The sequence below is a fragment of the Prinia subflava genome, chromosome 10 (genome assembly GCF_021018805.1).
Source record: "Prinia subflava isolate CZ2003 ecotype Zambia chromosome 10, Cam_Psub_1.2, whole genome shotgun sequence".
In the NCBI taxonomy this organism is placed as follows: Eukaryota; Metazoa; Chordata; class Aves; order Passeriformes; family Cisticolidae; genus Prinia; species Prinia subflava.
The window spans coordinates 26589162-26611389 of record NC_086256.1 but is presented as its reverse complement, the minus strand read 5'-3'; the positions used below and the strand labels follow the sequence as shown (position 1 = coordinate 26611389).

The window sequence follows — 22228 nt, the reverse complement described above, 5'->3', positions numbered from 1 at the left end:
TCACTGTTACAGGGCCACGTTTAACAGCAACAAGGGTAGTAAAGGGACATGACATTTTTATGGGACTATGCCAACCATCCTGAGCCTCGAAACCAGAACAGCCAGTTCCTCAAGGCAAACAAACTTCATTATCTGAGCAGTCCCAGCCTCCCAGGCTGTAGCACAGACTTTAGTTAACCCCAAAAAGGTCCTTCCTCAGAGGCCAGCTGGATACTGGGAAGTCTCTCCTGCATGAAGAGACAATGCCCTCCTGTGGCTGTTCGGGAATACTGACTTTTAAAAATGGTTTTCCAGCAGCTGTCACTTTGCCCTTCCTGCTGAGAGAGGTCATTAGGAGTGACAGATAGACCCTCCTCAGAAACTGCAGATAAGGTGCCTCATTTGTTTTTAGCTCAAAAACAAAGCTTATACCACTTAGGAGAATACTCCCTGCACCCAGGTGGGATTCAGCTTTAGGACGGGATTATGTTTTGCTGCTGCACAGGAAAGTCACAGGTAACAATAATGACAGCTGTTTTTTAGAGCATACACTTACTTTTAGAGTGGCTGTGTGTGAAGACTAGTCCTCCTCTCCCTCTCAGTCACCTTCCTGATGACTTCACTGAGCCCTTTATCTGAATAACAAACTGAAATCTGTCCTCGCCTACAGACAAGTGGGCAACACAGAGAAAACACTTCAGAGTAAAGAGCCCTCATCGTTCTCCCATGTCCTTCCCTCATGCTCTTAGCACAGAGCCTGCAAAACACTTCAAGTGAAATTTCCCTTTCTACTCCTCTCACTGTTAGTCTCATCCTTCCCCCAAACCAGGGCTTGGATATCCTAACACAGCTCAGATGGGTCTCTGCCCACCTGCCCACCCAAACAGGCACAGCCCTGGAAGTATGAGGAAGAATTTAGTCCTCACCTTTCAGAGACAACTCTTTAGCTGCCTCTCCTCAGCCAGGTCCTAGCGAGCACACATCAGTAAAGCGCTTCACAGAGTTAAGTCACATGGAGAACTCAATCCCCATCCCTGTTTTGGAGCAGACCCCAAAGACCTGAGCAGTACAGCCCCACTCCAGGCCTGGGTAATGCTTCCACTTCCATTTTATTAAAGCAAAATGCTTTAACAGGAAGCAAAATATTCTACCTCCCAAAGCAAAGAAGATAGAAATATTTTAAGACCTCCTTTATCTGCGATTATATTACTTTCTCCAAAGCCTGGGAAGGATTCTTTAGAAAGTATTACTCAGCTTAGCACTGTGATAGGGAAGGCCATTAAGACATGGGACAACCATGTCCCAGTGTGCTCAGACAAGGAAGCCTTTGAGCAAGTAGCGTTTGGTTAGCTCATACTTCTCCCCTGGCTGGAGCTGGCTGTCCAGAATTTTAATATCTTCTCAGGGAAAGAAAATAAACCTCACCTTTACAGCAGTGACTAAAAAGAAAAAAAAAAAAAAGAAAAAGCAGTCAAATGTGAAACCATGCACTGGGGCACAGAGGATCAGTTTAATTCCAAGAGATGCTCATTCTAGAGGTGGATGACAAGTGTTATTTCAGCATCACTACCTGCCACACTGCTGATGAAAAAGCAGCAGGCAGCAGATGGAACAGTCACATAGGGAATTTGGTTAATTGTCTGTAAGCAAGCAGTAGAGAGAGGCAGGTCTGGGATGGTGAGCAGAGCCTGGAGGAGAGTGGACCTTACATTCACCCTGTTTCGGGCCTCACCCTGGAGTGTGAACATCAATCTACTGCACATCTCCTTTTTCTCTGGGCTGGGAAACACAACACAAGCAAAATATCAAGATTTTAACCTGCAGACATGTGAAACCGGAGGCTGAGGAATATCACCCACTAGCAGCTCCAAAGTCTGGTAGCAGGTTGGCCTGCAGATCCAGATGTCCCTGGGTGCACATTGGTCAGCTGTGGTCTCCTTTGTATTGGAGAAAGCTGAATCAAACTTTGTGAAGAAATATTGAATACTGGATATTGTTCTGCAGAGAGTTCTATGTAAGCCCTGATCTTTTCCCTCTTCTTTGATAAAGACTTCTTCCTCCTCCCCAGGATTGGCTCATTACTGGAAGACTGAGGATGGATCTTAATCTCCATAAAAGGGATGGAGAATTAATGTCCTTTCCATGACTCCTAGTTCACGCCCTGGGAAAAGACCAAGGAATTTCTTACTAAAGTGCCCAGACCAGGTGATAGGAGTCTACCACTGCCTATCTCAAATACCATTTAACCCTCCAATAAACAGAGACTTTAATTATAATCAGTCTTTCAGACTCTCTTAATATAGATCAAACCTCTAGCTTGGAACACAACAGGACTGAGCCATCTTGGGATCTTCAATCCCAAATTAAGCCTGTACAGCAAGATGTACCCCAAGGCGTGCACGAAAAATCAAGGGAAAGGCTACATCAGACAGTGAGCAAGCATCCCAGTGTGACTCCTAGTGAGTGCTCCTTTAGGTGTTCCCCTCAGAGATCAAGACAGCTTCACCTCAAGTATCTCTGCCCACAAGAAGCAGGGAGCCATGAGCTCAGGTCCTCTGGATCCAGGGAGGAGAGAGTAAGAGCTGTAAATTTTGTTATGGATCATTTTGCTTTCTAATGAAATGAGTTGGAGGGCAATCCCTCCTCTCCAAGGAAAGACACTCTCTTGTGTGTTTTCTCCAGGCTAGGAGATAACCAGCTAACCAGGAAGAGATAACCATCACACCAGCTCTGCTGCTCAGCTCACTGTGACTGCTCTCCCCGTGCCTCCCACTGAGGCTGGCCAGGTGGCAGCTCTTACACCACCATGTGCCCTGGTGTGTCAGGGCACAGCTGCTGAGAGCCACTCACTGTCCCTGTCCCATGTTGTGAACTTCCAGCCATTGTGGCAGGCCCTTGAATCCCCTAAAAGAAGGGATCAAAGACACAGATAGTTACTGCAGCTGCTCAGCCTCAGGGCTTATGCACCCTTCAGGGACACAGCAGGCCTGGCAGGGGAAAAGCCACAGCACAGGAGATAGGTCTGGACACAAATCTCTGAAGCGCTGCTATTAGAGGGCAGGTCCAAGGGGTGGATCCACCCAGCTGAAGATCTAAACCTTATGGAAAGAGGGCATTAAAGGATAAATGGAAGACTCTGGACACAAGAGCAATAGTGGATCTACCAGTGGCAGAAGCCAGCACTGCTGTTGAGCAAACTCCCATCTGAATAAAAGACACATTTATTCCCTCTCTGCTGGGAAGCCCCAGAAGCTGCTGCCCCATCAGCACAGGTTACCTCGTGGAAACTTCCCAGCTTGCCTTTTCAGGCATTTCCCTGGGTCACAGAGCCCTCTCTTCCCCATGAACAAGCAGCTCTTCCTCCTGTCTTCACCATGAGACAGGCCCATGGGTGCACTCTCCTCAGACTGCCTAGGAAGACTTTTCTCCTCAAGAGAACCACATCTGATCCAACCTGACCTAAGGAGCTCCCTCTCTATTGGCAAAACAAATACAGAGCTCCCAGCATTTGCTTCCCTGTGCAGAGACAGCAGAAGTACAAGGCCCTCCTGGCCAGCACTGCCTCTGTAATTCCCCACTGACAGCCTGTATCCATCCCTGCTTGAGGCAGCCTGGAAGAAGTCATAGCACAGACAGAGCTGTTGGCTGTCCACAAATCCACAGAGCTCATAGCAGATGGAGCTGCAGCTCATGAGGTTGTGTAGCTTGTCAAGACCTGAAATAAAATACAATTACTCTTTGAAGTGGGAAGCCTGTTCACCTTTGAGTCTTAGACCCTCACCCCACAACCATTTTGGTTAAATCAGCTATTTCCTGCCTCCTCCTTCCCTGCTTGAGGCTTCATTACAATTTGCCAAGTTTATGTTGTCTTATCTCAGTTTCTGGCAAGAGACGGAAATATCAGAAAAAACAAACAACCAGCACAAGACTGGCTGTACTGCAACATTATTTTTCCCAGAACATTTAAAGGCCCTTACTCCAAAAACTTTGCCCTATTTAATGCTGGATTCTCTGATTCACACACTTCATTTTCTGGCTGTACACAAGCACTGGGGCAAATACTTTGTTGTACAGATTTTACAGTTTACTTCCCACAAATCTGAGCCTGATCTGCACACTTAGGCAAAACAAGCTTAGACAAGATCCACAAGGCATTTGGGTTTCTAAACTTCACCACGATCAGAGGGGCTTGGCAGTGACATACAACAATTTATTTCAGTGGAGAAAATCACTTATCCCTGAAAAGGTGAAAAAGGTAATATTTTTCTCAGATTGTTTAGGAAGATCACCATCAGACAACCTCAGCCCTCACTCCTCCACATTCACACACACTTCCCACTTTAAAGTATCCCTGTTTCTGCCTTCAGATTCCTTGGAGTCACTCAACACCTCCTGTGTGGCCAGAGCCGAGGTGCATGCTCACAGCACTGGCACTGAAAACACCAACAGGCATCAGCTGAAGTGCATGAACTGTACATACACATAAGCCCAGACTGCTGGGTACATCAGCATCCACCACCCTCCCTAAGACATGCTGCTTTCAGGAAGGAGCTGAAACACAGGAGTGCAGCAGAGAAAAAGGACAACTCACTAACAACTCAACTCAACTAACATTTGTGTCACGTCCATGTGATTACATTCAGCAAAAAGCAGGAGGAGGAGCAGAGCCTCACTCACTGTCCACCAGCCTCTGTCAGTGCCCATGTCACAGTACACCTGCAGCAGCCTGCTGCCATCCCTGTTTACATAAATGGTGTACATGCTGCCAGAGGCATTTCCATTCTGCTGCTCTGCAGTCTGGGATACTAGTAGAGGAAGCTCACTGTGTGAACAGAGCAGGAAAAACTGTCCATCAGCAAAGCAGGACAAGGCACATCACCTTGGGAAGCTCCTACGGACAAGGATACTGGAAGAGGGGCACAGAAACAGTGAACAATGTAAAGGTACCTATATTATAACTGGCAAAGAAATAGTATAGATTAGGAGTCAACACAGTTAATCACTAACTGATGGTAGGTAGGGTACACATATTCCTTTCACTAAGTTTCCAGAAGAGAAACTCAGGGCCAGTGTCCCAAACTTTGAGGAGAGGTCCCCACAAATTCCCAAGGAATGTGCAAAAGACTTCTCCTTTGTGAAAGTTTTGAGTAGCTTTTATAGTTTGTAAAGTGAAGTGTCTGTCAGTCAGAAGTTCAAGGCTTATCTCACTTCAATCTGCTCTCAAGGCAAGATGCTTATGGTCAGCTGGGAATTCCACCTCCCTGGTACCAGAGAGAACTCACTACAGGACACAGCTCCTTGGGTTATCTCACCAATCAGCAGATTCCTGTAAGGGGGGAAGATGCCCGGAGCTATTGCATCAGCTGATAGAACAGATAAGCTCCTCTGTGGCAGAGGGCAAGTCCTGCTACACCACTGCATAAATGAAAGACACAAACTGCAGTGCAGCTCTTGGGCTGAACTGCAGCTGCCTGAAAGTCAACCAGCAGCCTTCATAGCCAGCAAGCCTTCTACAGATCTGGTTTGGGATGTTCTGTGAGCCTGGCAGTGTCCAGAGCTCCTCACATGTCTGCCTCAGGCTCATCTCTGAGGAGCACTCACAGATAGGACAGGTTTAGGCTCTATGCCCAGCCCTGGAGCACAGCTCTAATGTGGCCTGCAGAGATCCTCTACCTTTTGTTCCCCTACTGCAGATGATGAACGACTTCACAGGCTTTGTTGTTGTCATGATTTGGTTTTCTTTAGTAAGTGCAGGAATACAAAGAAACCCAGAGCTTTGCAGTTCAGTCTGTGCTGGATATGGGACACCAGCTCCTTCACTGGCATCAAAGACTTGGCCAGACTTTTCCTGAGCAGTCACACTGCCCAAGGTCAGCACAATGAGAAGAACAGAATTATTTTAATGCAATGCCAGTTAACAGCAGTTGACAAAAATGTCTTATGAGGTGCCAACAAGGGGGCTGCAGTGCTTACCTGAAGATAAATCCAATTTTTAAATCTGTGTTGAAAGTAGCAACACTGGAAGCAACTTCTCCCTAACCTTCCTCCTGTGCTTGCTATATTCTATATATTTTGGGAACATCCTAAGGAAATAATTTGATGATTAAGGTTTTACTGGCTTTCCAAATTGTACAGAGGAGGTCCTTGGTGGGCAGTGCTGGCCTCCAAGGAAGAGTGCTCCAGCCCTGAAGTACACCTGAGTTTATATCAAACTATGAATTAATAATTTATCTCAATTCCCTGCCTTTCCACATATCTCCCCGGAGGACTGTGGGCACGTTGTCTGTCTTTTCTGTATAAACCAGGCTACAAAACCTCCCAGGCCTTGAAGAATGCTATGAGGATAAGCATAACAAAAATTATAATGCATCAGTGAAATAATGCAGTCATGAAAAGGCCACAGAAGAACACAAGGCCATGCTTTGTCTGTCTTAGATAGAAGAGTCGAGCAGGCTGGCTCCTCCCAGGAAATGCTGCACTCCTCATGCACAGTGCTACTGCTTAAAACAGATAAAAAGGCAGAGAGGAAGGAATCAAAACACCAAATGTAAGAGCAGGTAGCACTGCAGTGCACAGCCCATGTTGTTTAAAAGGCTGTCTGTTTATTACAACTGAAGGCTCATGAGTTAAGCATTAGTCCATTATCTAATGAACTTGTGCTTCATTTGGGAGAGCACTAAACAATTGCCTTAAGTGAAACAACCCAGAGACCTCCTCAGACAAGTTTGCTACATATGTACTCCAGCCGGACAGGAGAGGGAGCCAAGAGGTACCAAATCCATCCTAAGAAGCAAGGGATGGGAGGGCAGCCTCAGAGGCTGCAGCCTCACAGCACTGCCCTTAAAGGGCAGCTGCAGTTCCCATGGGTGCGGGGGCCACCACAGGGCAGCTCCCTGCCACAGCCACTTTTAATGCCAGGGAGTAATCAGCCAGCACCTTGTGTGAGAAAATGTATTCTTCTTTTCCTCAGAAGTTGTATTATTTTGGGAATTAACAACAACAACAAAACAAACAAAAACACACCAAAAAAACCAACAAAAATAAAAACCACCACAACAAAAATAAACCCAAATCACCTGCTCAGAATCTGTGAAACGCAGCTCTCTGTCACTTTCAAATCCCTCCCACTGCTACAATCTTTTTCCTGCCCAGTTCTCAGATGGAAACACAATACTAGACTTCAGGAGTCCCAACTTTGTATCAAAACACAAGAATCTGCAGTAATGTGGCCCTTTGAGGACAGCCCTACAACCCATGACTCTACAGAGAACAACTTTTTTTGTTTGGTTGGTTAGGATTTTTTAATTCACTGAACTACTAAATACATCTTGGCAGCTTGAGCAGCAAATCTTGTAGATGCCTCTCAAATTATTGGAACGGCATTTCTTATTCTGCTGGAGGCTCTAAATTCCAGGGCACAAATGCACAACAGCCACAGTGTAATTTACCACACAGCAGCTTAGCTGCACTGTGATTTACCACACATTAGCTACGGTACAAGTGATTTTCCACCTGCATGTACTAATCTCAGCTCTTTTGTGAGATGAAATACATTACTTTTCATTTTAATGAAAGATGCTGAGGCTTGTTTTTACCACCCTAGAGCAGCACATGCTGGGAACTGGGAATTTGAATAATCACAGCTCAACGCGTTAGCAGTATGAGATGCTCACCTGTGGCAAGAAAAACCAAGCAAATGATTTTCTTGTGTGATACAAGAATCAAGTTTGTTCTTCAGGTCTAATTGCTCTGCAGCTGGGTAAGGACTGTGCTGCTTTGCACAGGCAGTGCTTCCACTGCTGAACTCCCTGCGAGCTCCAGGAGCTGCCCAGACAGGGAGGGGCTGGCTTGAGACAGTGAACCAACCTGAGAGCAGGGGACTGACTGAGCTTCATCACTGTTTGACTGATCCCCTCATGTGACAGCTACAGACAGTCCCACAAATCCCCCCAAGGAAGCTCCTGTTATGTGTAGTCCAATTTATATGCTTAAATGTGTTGGTTAACAGCCTGAGTTGAGCACCCAAAACATTCCTCCTGGTAATTTTTTGCGAAGAAATGCACATTGCATGTATATAAGACTATTTGTCAATAGTCAGCAGAAACTGCTTCTGTACTCAGTCACACATGGATTGCTGGACTGTAAAATTTCATTAAGGCAGTGGTTCAGGAAGTTTCCCAGTCCAGCCACAGACTCAGTTCAAGCACCCTTCCCATGCAGACTGTCACCAAAGGACAGCAAGCAAATACATTGTTTGAGAGATTTGATTTCCCACGTTTCTTTATTTATGTTATTGTCCAAATGAACATGTTTTTCCTTTTTAACAAACACTCTGCCATGATTATCTGTCTGAAACGTGTATAAGCCTCCTGTTCAGTTGAGAAATGCTACAACAGTCACCCAAAGAAATGCCTGGATACAGCTTATGGCATTTTAAGGGCAAGGCATGAATTACACATTCCAGGTGGTTATGAGGTCTGAGTTTTGGCTGTGGTTGTTCTCTGTACTAACAGTAACTGCTCCCTTGCCATAGAGCTTGTCCACAACAGGACTCAGGGTCTCAAGCTGAGCTGGAGACCTGTTCAGCCACACTAGTAAGAATTACATGGATTTTCTGCCCCACTAAAAATGTGTGCAAAGCAGAAGAAGCCTTACCAAAACAAGTAAAACTGATGAAGGAGCTTGAATTTCAAACTCAGCTCCCTGCAGTGCTGCTACAGCTCACCTGTCACAGCTCTGGTGCTTGCCTTCTTGCTCCTCTGGGGGCCCTTCTCTGCCCAGATGACAGTGACATATTCCATGTCTGGCTTCAGATCCAGTTGGGTGACCATGTCGTTTTCAGTGCCTACCTGTATTTCCTTGGTGTCTCCACGAGCTGAGGAATCTCCCCATGTACCTAAGGGAGCCTCCACTTTATTCCATGAGACAGGGGTGGTATCTTCTGTCTCCTGGTCAGTTGTCACATTGATTGGGCTATCGACTCCTGAGACAGCATTTCAAACTGCAGGATTGGCTGTGTCCAGTTGCATTAAACCACTAAAATACCTGGCATGGCATGTTAGGAAGACATTCTTCCCTGGGAGTCTGGTGAAGCACTCAGGGTGCCCAGGGGAGCTGTGGCTGCCCCACCGCTGGCAGTGCCCAAGGCCAGGCTGGATGGGGCTTGGAGCACCTGGGACAGTGGCAGATGTTCCTGCCCATGGCAGGGGTTGGGTTAGATGATCTTTAGGCTCCCTTCAAGCTCAAACTATTCCATGTAGACATTTCCTTTATTTTTGCCTTACTGCTTCAGCCAGCTAAAACACCCGCTTAGGTTTCCCCCAACAGCCTTTGAAGAAAGGCATCCATGAGAAAACCAGGAGAAAGGAGGAATGTTCTACCATTTAGATGGAACTCTCCATTTCTTTCTGCAGGCAGAGCTTGCAGGCTACCTGTCCTGCCTTCCATAGGTACCAACTTAAGGACTACCTAGATGCCTTAAAGATCCAGAAATAAAACAACACACTTTCGAGACAATGTTAATATAGGAGGCAATATAAAAGCTGGTCTTGAATTGGAGGCCTCCAGGGGCAAGTATGGAAAAATGCCCACCTCACATAGAGTGAATACAGTTTTATAAGGTTAGCAAATTAGCATAATTGACAAGAATCACCAATTAGAAACACAGGTGATGAGGTAATTTCCCCCCTTGGTTCAAACTCTTCTGGAGCCCCTCTTCTTCCAGTTTTTTATAGGAAAGTGTCTTGGGAGGGTAGCTCATCCTTGGTTCCCAGAGGAAGGAAGGTTAGGATTGGGGGCTTGGGAATGTGCTTTGTCTTTCTGTCTATCACAGTAGGAAAAATGCTGGAGCAAGCCAGGAGCTATATAACTATACAGTAATAATCTACAGAGCTACAAATAAATGAAGAGTATATAAAGGCAAAAATCATTTGGGCATCAACCTTCTGGCTTGTCCTCTCCCAGCTACAAGTACAGTGCCTACCTGTCTGCCTCCACTGGCAGCCATCTGCTGCTCCTCCCTTCCTGCCTTCCCTGCAGACCTGTCTCTCAGACTCCCCCAAAGTTTTGCTATTTTAGCTGATGAATCAGAGCTTGGTGGTAGCTCTTGAAGTAGCTGGTATTTGCTTATTTGCATCTCCTAAATTCCAGGGGTTATGTAAGGATATGAGCACTGAGGTTATTATTTTCCTTTTTTAAGTAGCTTTGCAGCCCCCATGTCTGTCAAGAATAGCTTGAAAACACAAGTCAAGGTTGTTCCAAATAATCAGAGTCTATACAGGGCAGAAGAATAGCCTTAAAATGACAATCTGGAGGTTGTAGGTTTTGTTGTTTTAAATAAATGTCATTTTAATGGAATAACTTATACAACAACCTCAGGACTGTCAGGCCTGATACGGAATTTTTCAGTCTTTGGAAGCAGCATGCCCACCCTTTTGTAAGAGATGAATTTCAGAAATTCCAGCATCTTGCAAGTAGAATGAGAGTTTAAAATTCTTGAAGGTCTCTTTTGTAATAGAATAGCTCAAAAGTATTCTGCCACTTTTCTTTAGGACAGTCAATTAGCCAACAGAGTTGTCATTCCACACAGAGGCTAACTCACTATGCTCATCCTGTGTCTGGATGGAGCTGTTAGTCAAGCTAAGGGTGAAGTTACTGTAAAAAATCAAAGCAAAAGACTGAGCTATGCCTAGGGTTTCATGTTTAGAATACAACGTAGGCAAACTCAAACAAGCCAGGTATGAGCAGACCTGGCTGCAGGTCATGCATGAAGAAGCAGTCAATTATGAACTTTTTGTGCTGGAATTTTGAAAGATCTGTCCCCAAACCCTGCAGTAACATCACAGTAGTAAAAGCAGCTTTCCACCTACCAGTCCTGCCAGTCCCTGAGGATGGTTTCCCTCTGTTGTCTTTCACAGGTATGACAGTGACCTCATGTTCTGTTTCAGGCCTACAAAGACCAAAAGGGAGCATTATCAGCCATTAGGGAAGATGCCATTTTTTCTTGAAGAAAGCTGTTTTGTTTAGTTTATCCAGCTCCAGACTTGTTGCAGAGGGGAACTTAAAGCTTAGATTTCTATGCAACTTGTTTTTTTGTAATTTCAATGCTTTGGTAGCACCTTTGACCTAGGCTTTTCCTTAGGGCAGGCATATTGACTGCTGCTGCTGGGGATTTCTGTAATATCAACTCTGAAACAGAAGAATGCACTTCTTTCCTAACAAGGACAGAATTAAATGAATGAATATGCCTGCAAACTTGTTCTCTACAGAGCACAGCTTTCTCCCTGTGGAGACACCCTTCCCTATGTGATAAGGGAGCCGAAATAGATCTCACTGGACATTCACACATGAGAGGAATTGTCTCAGTCTGATTAACAATCTGTTAATCATTCCTGCCACTTCTTCCTGCTCCTGCCCACTTTGGAACAGCCACCAATACTCACCAGTGAGGATGCATCTGCTCTCAGGGTCATTGCTTTTGGGCACCATGACCTGCTTCTCATCCATCTCCACAAGCGATCTGAACTTCAGCTTGTAATAATGCACATCTGTTTGTGGGTTCTCCCACTCCCCTTCCAGGGAGTGCTCCATCTCCTCTGTCACCCAGACAGCATGGACTGCATGCCGGGCTGGGAAAGACAGCAGAGAGATGTAGGGAAGCCGCATCAGCACAAAAAGGTAAATAGAAGACAGAGAGATCACTAAACAATGCTCTTCCCCTGCTCAGTTTCCTGCTCTGAGACCCAAGACATTTTCCTCAGCCAAACTGAGGAGTCAAGCAAGGACAGCACAATTGGTACTTCAAGAGGTTGAGTTTTATCCATGGTAACAGTCCAGCTCTGGTGTTTGCTGGCTCTCAGTTCCCACCTGTTGTGCTGGAAGCAGGAAAAATGTCAAAATCACCAAGCTTTTCACTGTCTTTGCCAAGTACAAGCAGATAGCAGAGTATCAGCTGCTAAGCAAAGGACATTTCAGTTCTCAACAGACTGCTTCAAATACACAGCCTTTGCACACCCAACTTCTTATCCTCAGCAGGACCACGCTCATTCAGTCCTGGGAAGAGACTATGAGGAGAACTCACTGCTGCAGACATGTCTGGACAGTAGTACCTAGGAATGGAAACTGCACATGCAGCAGGTGCTGCCTCCAGAGTAGCAAATCTCAGCCCGCAGACAGGAGAGAAGAATGCTGGATAGCCACACCATCCTCTGCCTCTGGATAGTGGGGAAATGCCTGGAGGAGTGAAGTTTTGAGCTAATAACCTTTTCTTTAAAAGGTAAATGAGCAGAGAGATCAGGCCTGAAACATGAGGGATGATACAGTGCAGATCAGATCTGTGAAGAAGGTCACTGAAGACCCTTACTGAGCAATACCTGCTGCTCAGTGTGTGCTGGCTACTTCTTCACAAGGAGCTGTGAAAGATCTGGAGTGCCATGCTGAGAAGGTGCTTCCAGGACAAAAGGCGGAGTACTGGAGTGCCAACCTGTGGCTGTAGGGAGGCAGAAAGAACCAGGAACTGCAGGACACTCCTCAAGGTCTTCTCAGGCAAATCCTACTACTTTGCAACAAAGCAGGGTAAGAGAGAATTTCCCAAAGACCTCACTTCAAAGGGAGGCTTTTTAAAGGATTTCTACATCCTTTGTCTCACAGGTTTTATCCAATCAACCACCTCATCAGCAAGCAGTGCACACTGCAGCAAACACAATTTTACCTTCTAATGTCTCATCTGTATGTCAAGAAACGGACTCTGTCTCCTTCTTTAATTACAGGCTCCATGCCCACTTTGCTCTCTCTCCCTCAGCTGCTGCACACAGGGTGGTGCTAGCACTGTCTTTAACTGTATTCCCACTTCTCCCTAATCCAGCAATGTTTCCCAGGCAATTCCTGAAGACAAGGACCAGTCAGCCAGCAGAAACTCCAAACCAACCATGGTGATCCCAGGGTTGGCTTACCTACAGGATTAACTAGAAGTGTATGGGAAGGAGAGAATTGCAAGAATGAAGAGAGAAGTAACTCCCAGGCATGTCTTACCCTGGAGCAGTAGAGGCCAAAGAAGCCATTGCAGCAGTAACTCCTGTGTCACAGAAGCCACTGCAATCCCCAGGACATTCATTCTCACTCCAGTCCTGGCCAATGAACTCCTTGTGGTGCTGGCAGACCCCTCTGGCTGTGCCACAGATCCCACTGTGGCACAGAACTGCAGGTCTCCAGGCACCCCTGAAGGCTGCAATCCTCACCAGGAAAGGCTCATCACAGCCACAACTCCCAGCACTGCCATGGCCACTGCAGTGAGGGACAACTGGCCAGAGCAGCACCACAATGCTCAACAGCAAGCGTGACACACAGATGGGACAAAACAAAAATAAAACATAAGGAAAAAAAAATGAGGAACACAGCTTTAGATAGGCAATGCAAAGGTATGTTCAAGGCCATTAAAGGAAAAGCATAAATATCACTGGAAAATATGGACTGAAAAAGACCTGATGGCATCACCTTGTCCATCTGCCCCAGGTCCAAAGAGGGACCAGCTCCTCCCTTGACTTTTCCACCATGTTTGTCCATAGTCAGAAGGAATGCAGGTTCCATGACCACACCAGAGAGTCAACTAGAAAGTTTTCCACAGCTTCTTACCTAAACCTAAATGTTGTAATTTAAACTCACTATTTCTCACCACAGGTATTATTAAGATAGAGAGCACATTATTCTCATCTGCTATACGCCTGTATTTTTCACGTAAGCAAAGACTTAGGACCACAAAAAATTATCATCATAAACCCTGCTCTTCCTTTAGTCACTTATCAAAGAGAAAATAAAAAGACAAATTCTCAACAATGGCAAAATTCTGGGGGCAAAGCTGAGAAAGAAAAAGTTGGCAACTAGAAGATGAACTAGAGCCTTCATCTTTCACGCTCCTGTCCTCCAGAAAATCCTCCACTGAGCTCTCCCAGCTGTGTGAATCACAAAACCCAGAGCACCACAGGATGTGAAGGAGAACCCCCAACAACCCTGGCAGATGAGTCCAGTCCCCAGATCTGTGCAGTAAACAGGCTGGACCTGGCAGTAAGAACAGCTCCCACTCTTGTTACTCACCTTGGCTTTCTCCACAGCACTTCTGAGGGCTGCAAACTTCCCTCAGCTCTGCCACTTCCCTCTCAAGCTTCTCCATCTTTTCAAAGAGATCCTTAATGTGGGTCAAAGTTTCACAGTTCCCTGTGGGTGCATGCACAGGGATGTTGTGCCTGAAGATTATATTCTGCTTTTCATTTCTCTTGGCCTCTCCAGGACCTGCATTGTACTATTCTCTTCATTATGCTGTAGCAGATTTGCTTTAGCTTTAACTTGGGAGGATGTGAGCAGGTCAATCTTACAGAAGTGGCTGAAGGATATTCTTTGAGCACTGCTGGTGCAGTTATGAGATGAAGGATGCTGAACAGCAGATGTCTGGAGAGCACAGCACAGCAATAAACCCATTGGGAAGGCAAGCCAGGCCTGGAAATTCATCTGGCAGGTTCTCAGAGGAAGAGCTGACCCTTCAAACAGCACAGCTGCTTTCATGAAAAAAAAAAAAAAAGAAAAAGAAAAAGAAAAAGGAAAAAAAAAAAGTAAGAATTGTGGTTTTCATGATTTTCTAAAAGACAAATAATTTGTTTTGCCCTGATTCAGAACTAGGCTGGTAAGTACCTGGAAAAGTCATGGTGAATGAGGTAGATACAAAAGAGCTTCTAGACTCTCCAAATAAGAGCTCTAAGTTTTCAACCTTCAAATAAGGCTTGGTATCATGGTCCACTGGAATTGTTAACTATGCCACAGCACCCCTCATTCCCCTGCAGTTACAACAGCCTTGTATCAGCCTCTCAGCTGTGGGCTGGATTATTCACCAACATTTTGGCCATGGCATTCTCCAGCACCGTGCATGGTCTTCAACTCAAAGCCTGTGCTGATGCTGTGTGCATGAAAAATTCAGAGAGCTGACACTGATCTTTCTGCACAGGAAGTGTGGGACAGAGTTTTGCCCACTTCACGTTACTCTTCTAATATAGCATGTAGCCTATACTGTTATCTGGATTTGTGAGGATTGAAAGGTTTGCTCCATTTGACACCAACTGGCATTTTGTGTGCCCAAATAATAGATTCAACTTGAGAGATTTCAGGTTTATTTTGCTTTGACTTTTACCTGATTTATCACCCTAGCACTGGCAAAGTTCATCTAGAAGCTACCAGAGCACATCTGTTAACACATGAAGCAAGAGGATCAGTTGTAAATTTACTTGTTTTCTCATACTTTTATTTCAGAATGAATTGTTCTTCCCTACCTTGCATAAATATATAGGAACAGCTTATTTTCAGGCTAATTAAGTCTCAAAACTAAGACCTAAAACTAACTAACTAAAACATTATTCTTAAATTTCATTGACATTTAGAGGTCAAAACTGAAGTTCAAATGTTAAAAGTTTTCAGGTACAGTCATTCACACCAAAAAAACATGCTTGCTGTAAAAGTTTTGTGCAGTCAACCCACAAAGAATTTGGGACCTAAGGAACACCTCATAGATAAAAATAACAAGAAGGTAGAAGCTGAACAAGGAGAGGAGGAAGAATAGAATATAAAGTTAGAAATCTGAATTTATCAGTTGGCTTATTCAATATTGGCATTAATGGTACATGTTAAGCTGTACAGAAGGTGATATATATATTTGGTTAAAAACTTTGAATTTCATACCACAGGATACAAATTCAAAATGCCACCATGTGTGACTTACTAAGCAGTTGAGTTATTCATTGCACAAGCAGAAGAAAAAAAAATATTATTTAACTCTAAATTAGTTAATGTGATAACCAGAAAGCACTTGGCATCCACAGTAACAGCACATCTGTACCCAGATAATACTCCATTATAATAATTCATCCAATCCTGAGTTACAATAAAAATTCTGTTTCTGTGAAACATCCTGATATCTCCTATATGTCTGCCAAAGCTTTGGAAATATCCCTGCCATTAGATTAATGCCTCCCACGGGCAGCACAGCTACAAGAAGGTGTCCCTCCTCTCCAGAAACATGAGGCTTTGGTTGCTAAAAACCAAACAAACCCTACACCACCACTGGACAAACATATACCCACTTATATCTGTTTTGCAGGCCACTTTGGTGCATCTCCCTTCAAGCAAAATAATCACAGACACCAATGGAAATAATGTTTGGATTTCAAGATTCAATCTACACTTCCTTACCTGATACCCTTATGTGATATTTGGATTAGGTACTAGGAGAAAATTTCTTTACTGAAAGGGTAAACTCGCACAGGCTGCCCATGGCTGTGGTGAAATCACCACCCCTGGAGAGATTTAAAAGACACGTACCTATGGCACTTGGACATGGTTTAGTGAAGGGCTTGGCAGTTCTGGGTTAATGGTTGACCTCAATGATCTTAGAGGCTTTTCCAACCTTAAAAATTCTGTGATTCTATCCATAAAATTAGGGAATCATCTCTGTTGCCTATACCCAAGGAGTATTTTGTTTCCTTTGGTTTCCCACCTCCATTCAGCACTTACCTACATTTAGTGTACATTAAGGGAAATGCAGGGGAACAAGTTGCTCTGTGAACGCAGGGCTCCTTCCCCACCTCTCCCTCCTGGTGTTCTGCAGATGCCTATTTCTGACCAAACATGCAGATTTCACACCCCAACCCATCCTCTCCCTCCAAGGGACACAGAAACCAGCTCCACCTTTCTTCTCCTCCTGTGCAGACTTCTGAAACAAATCAAATCATAAAGCTCTGAACAAATTTATGTCTAAATTCTCCAGATCCTCATCACAGTCCACTGCAGGAAACCCCCAAAGCTTTGATTTGTGTGGTTTACTTCCAAACCCCTGGAGATGAGGTCCCCAAACACACACACATGCACAAAATCCCTTTGCTCAGCTCCTAGTGATTAATAGCATTCTGTGTTGTGATATGATGTTGTGACTAATTAGGGCTTCATGGAAATCACAAATTGAGCTCAAATTTTCCTGGGCTTAGAGACCATTCCAGAGGAAAAACCCCTGTGCACAAGCACTTCCGTCAAGCATAATGAAAGAAAACAACTTTTTGGCTTCTTCTTCATATAATAAAGAGATTTTTTCCCCTGCTGTTAAGAGAGTGGGTTTAACTGACTTTTTGTGGAGAATATAATGTCATACATACAATTAGCAATAACAGCAGATTAGGGAAAGGACTAATTTAGGAAAGAATGCCTAACAGCCAGATCTACCAGGCACAGAATAGTCTGCTAAGGGAAGGGGTGAAGGAAACCCTGTTCACATCTTTTCAATTATTGCAGAAGAAAGCATGGGATGATCAAAGAGAACATGGAATATCTGTGTGAAAGATTCCAACAATCTAACTCTGCAAGTCTTTTTCCATCCCACTGCTTGAAGATTTAGGGTACAGGCCTGAACAGATGACATGAAGAGAGGATTGAGGGGAGAGAGGGGCACTTGGAGTCACAGATGAAGGAAATGCAGGTCCAGGACAGCTCCATGGTTGCAGAAGAGAGAAAGAATTGTAAGACTGAGAAATGGGGCAGAGCTGACAATGCACATATCCAAGCCACAGAGTTATACAACACAACACTAGAAGCAACACACATTAAAGCAAAACAGCCAGAATAAAATGAGACATGGTGAAAGAAGCCACGGGGCAAGTTTGAGACCTGAGATTCTTGAGTACCAAGGGGGAATACAGAATTTTTTGAGCGTAGCCTTCTGCATGCTAAAGCTAGAATGGAACTGCCAAGTGTATCACAGCACTGGAAACAGGAGAACTGGCAGATTCCTGAATACCTAGTTAGAAAATTGGCACGTTCAAGCGTCCTGAAGCCAGGGAGGTTTCTTGAGAAACACAAGAGGAATGACAAATACCAAAAAGGTATGTCAGAAAGTCCTTTGCAAGTTCACAGAAGCGCTGCTGATCTCCAAACCCCTTCAATTCTCCAAGCCTCTTCAATAACTCTCTACAAGAGCACAACAGACCTATCTGACCAACCCTTTTAGTCTGAGCAGACACAACCACTACCAGCTATCAACATTCATCACAGGTGCTACCCTCAAAAGGATTGACCACTGAATTCTGTTTAAAGCACGGACATGACAGTGTGGGAGCAGGGAGGTGTGCAGCAGCAGCCTGTGCAGAGGAGCAATGGCACCTGCAGAGCACACGGCAACGCTCTGTGCTCAGCCACAGCAGCACATGTAGGGGATAAAGCAGCTCAGCCCTCACAAAGCTGGAGTGCACTCATGCTCCTTACACCTTCCAATGCTTTTAGCAATAATGAACCACACAAGTTAGTGCACCAAAAAGCCCCCAATGACTGAGTTCTGCTAGTATCTTTTGTTGGCAATCAGTCAAAAATTAAATTGGGGCTCAAAATGTGCAAAAATGATGATACTGCTACTCAGACACTAAGATGCCCAGCCCGTTTTCCTTCAGTTTTACATATTTTTTCTCAGTGATGTACTTGGCTGAGACAAGTTACTAGTTTTACAGACTTTGCATAGGTATAATTTTGTTTAACCAACTGGATTATTTGCCTTTATTTTCTGTGGTAAAACTGTTCTACTGTTCCAAACCTCAGCTGCATTTGAAAGCTGTGCCTCACATTTCCATTTCTCTGGGGCTGGTCAGAGAAGCTGCTCCATGCAGCTGCTCTAATAAGCCAGCCAGCATTCTGTTTTCAGTATTATGCAATCTTCATTAAATTAATGCTTGCAATTAGTGCAACCAATGACTACCACCAAGAAATGCAATCATTAGTTTGGCCAGATTGTTTCTTTTGCAGGTATCTCCCTTTTTTAGCCAGACTGAATGAACCTACTTTCCACTATAAAAGTTTGAGATGATTCAAAATAATTAATAAAAAACCAAAATTGGAAACCAGAGAGATACTGTGCGTCTGGATTCATCCTTATATTTACCTTTTCTTTCATGCTAATTCTGCAAGGTCTGATCAGCAAGGTGTATTAAATGTTCATATGTGAATGAGAGATTGCTTTCAAGATCCTACATACTCATGTGCAGAGAGGTTCAACAGCATTTGCATATTTGCTCATTGGCATAAATATACTTTTTGTTACAAGTTACCTAGTCCCCTTCCCTTCAGTCACTAGTTTTCTGTTTTCTGAAGCAAATCTTTTTTCTGTTGCCTGCACAGTTCAAACATTTTTTAACTCCTGTCTTGGATTAATTTTAGTTATCCAAGGGCTAGCATCTTTATTATAAATAAGATAATCGATAAGGTACCTTTATTATGAAAACAATGATAAATTTCATTTTAGGTGCTAAACACTTAAGACTCACAGAATCCTAGAATGGTTTAGGTTGGAAGGGACCTTAAAGACCACCTGGCTCCAAAGACCTCCTGCCCTGGCAGGGACACCTTCCACTGTCCCAGATTCCTCCAAGCCCATCCAGCCTGGCCTTGGACACTTCAGGAATGGGGCAGCCACAGCTTCTCTGGGCACCCTGTGCCAGGGCCTCAGCACCCTCACAGGGAAGAATTTCTTCCTAATACCTGATCTAACCTTGTGCTCTGTCAGTCAGAGCCACTACCTTTTGTTCTAACTTCTATCAGCTTCCAGCCCTGAGTCTGTGAAAGCATGCACAGGGCAGCCCAGGAAGAGCCTTTGGATGAGAAAACACCGAGCAATTGCTAAAGAGTGTCTGTTACAATTACAAGATGATCTCACAACACAAAGAAAGGCATTTAAAACATCTACTGTCACACTGAAATCAGAGCCTAAACCACAAATTGTTAGGAACAAGCATTCTAAAAAGAAACCTTTCTAGGTTAAACTCTTGCTCCATTAGATTCAAATGCAGAAGTCCCATTTATATAAGCAGATATGTAGTTTTATACAGTTGAAGGAGACAACCTGGGAAAGCTTAAGTCATTCAAAATGGGCTTAAAAAGCCCATTAAACACTGCTGTACATTTTGTAATAACAATACATGCCCATAATACAGGATTATTCATGTTTGTGTAAGACTTCAAAATCCTTGGAGGGCATCTTCTCTAAGAAGTCAGAGACAAACTGAGGTTTTCCCTCAAAATAAACCACAGAAATCTCAAAGGAATTAAGAATTCCTTTCTCTTACCTGTCAAGTATTTTTCAGAGCCCTTCTGATGCAGGCACCACTTGCAAAGGTAAATTGAGCAAACCAAAAAGTGACCAAATCCTGTCCGCACCCCCAGCTGCAAACCAGCAGCAGTCCCTGGGGTGAATTTAAGAACCCGTGGAGCAGAGGAAAGGAACCAATGGAGGCTTCGGGGCGTTTCCCTCTTACAAACCACCTAAGGAGCTGGGTTTGGAAATGATTCCCCTGCTCAGCATTCCTCATGCCCATCAGCAGGAAGAACCACTTCCCATTTGTTTTATGCTCTGCTACTAGTCAAAAGCCAGAAAGCCTCTCCAGCTCTGTACATCTGAATGCAAGAATCACAGGATTGTTACTGAGACTATCACGTCAACAAGCACATTTGTAATACTAATGATGAGAAATTCGGGTGGAGTATATCAGAAAATAAAAAATTATTAACATATTTTAAACTCAGCAGCAGTTAAACACTACATTTATTCAGCACAATACTTTCAAAAATCCCTCAAGAACTACCCACACAGTTATTTAACCAGGTACACTACTGAGCCCAGCTTTTAGCTGACAAACCCTCAGACTTTGAACAGTTCCTTTGATTTACTGCAACCAGAAGTTGTGCTGAGGGAGCTGAAGAGGGCAGTATCCTGAGAAATACCAACATGCATCCTTCATCCTTGCCAGTCTCAGCTGGGGAAGTGCCAATCACACAGGGGATGCAGCCGAGCAAGTGAGGAATCAGCCCTGGCTGAAGAAATAGTTCTCCTTTGCATTCTCACCCATTCCTCCCCCACCTGGACCAGCCAATAAACACAAAAGGGGAAGTGATATACAAGATATGGTAGAAAAGAATGCATGCTGTAACATCCAAACCCCCTTTGATCACACCTATTTTATCTGCTCTGCTGATTTTCAACCAATTAATTTTACCTCTTGGAAAAATAGCAAGTTATAGACAATTACATCAGAGAAACAAGCTTGAAATTCTCCCCTTGCAAACAGCAGGAAGTTACCACAGTGAGTACCTAAGGAAAGCTGATAATAAAATTTAATTAGCCAGCCAACCTAGCTACTTCTTCCAGATTATTACATACTTCTGGACCAGTATAATATACCAATCATCTAAGTAAAACAACTAGCACACACACAACAAGCAGCTTGACAACTGAGAGAACCAGCTTCTTGAATGACTTTTTGAATGTAGCTAACGAGCTGATACTAACAGAAAACTGGGAATTCAACATCCAAACCGTGATGCACGTTCTCCCTGAAATCAGAGAATAGATATATTTTAAATGCCTAAGTGAAGTCCCAGGCAGTGGAACAGGACAGTTTCCCTCACTGAACAACAATAATGGAAGCAGAATTTCCCATTTGTTTTTCTCTGTTTGGGGATATGATTATTCAGTTGTCTGCAAAGGGCTGTAACTTATCCAAAGTTTTGAGTATTAGCAAAAGTTTCTTTCCCCAGAGGCTGGTGGGGCACTGAGATATGCTCTGTAGGGAAGAGGTCACAGCCCCCATCTGCCAGAGTTTGGCCAATACTCTCAGGCACATGGTGGAATTCTCCGAGTTGTCCTGTGCTGGGCCAGGAGCTGAACTCAATGATCCGTATGGGTCCCTTCCAATTCAGAATATTCTACGATTCTAAATTCACAAGTAGGAAAAACTCTGCAAACCACAGGTATAAATTTAGGAATTTGGGAACAGTCCTAGGTGATGAACAAGGAAAAAAATCCCTAAGAAGCAGAACTAGCCCAGCCTTTAGTCCCTGTCCCACAGCAGGACAATCGGTCAGGACGGGCTGCTCCACACAGGGACCCCACATGGCGGGCCGATGCCTCTGCGTCAATTTTCCTGCTGGGACAACTTTCCCTGCCATTTTTACAGCCGTTCCTCTTCAGCCTGGGATACCTTTACTGCACCCAGGGCCGGCCCCTGATGTTTCTGTGGCAGATTCAGCTGCCTCTAACGATGTTGGTGGCAGCGAGCCAAGACAGCACCTCTGGGATATACACAGCACAGCCCTCAAATGTGGTCGGGGCTCTCACCACACTTCCAGCCGCAGGGATTTGAAAATATCGAGCACATTGGGAACGGGAGAGGGAGGCGGGAGCGCC

At 44.5% G+C, this 22228-nt stretch overlaps 1 protein-coding gene across 1 annotated transcript; it reads right to left on the bottom strand.

Annotated features, from left to right (window-relative positions):
• Positions 1 to 834: 834 nt before the first annotated feature.
• On the bottom strand, positions 835 to 15161 carry LOC134555260 (tenascin-N-like). The gene is given in 14 exon segments (XM_063406726.1): positions 835 to 2140; positions 2703 to 2827; positions 2830 to 2883; positions 3533 to 3694; positions 4653 to 4784; positions 8705 to 8962; positions 10848 to 10927; positions 11417 to 11606; positions 12870 to 13049; positions 13052 to 13169; positions 13171 to 13217; positions 13220 to 13276; positions 14068 to 14262; positions 14265 to 15161. Coding segments are annotated over 14 exon segments (2169 nt in total). The 5' UTR covers positions 14533 to 15161; the 3' UTR covers positions 835 to 1837.
• Between the last annotated feature and the right edge of the window lie 7067 nt (positions 15162 to 22228).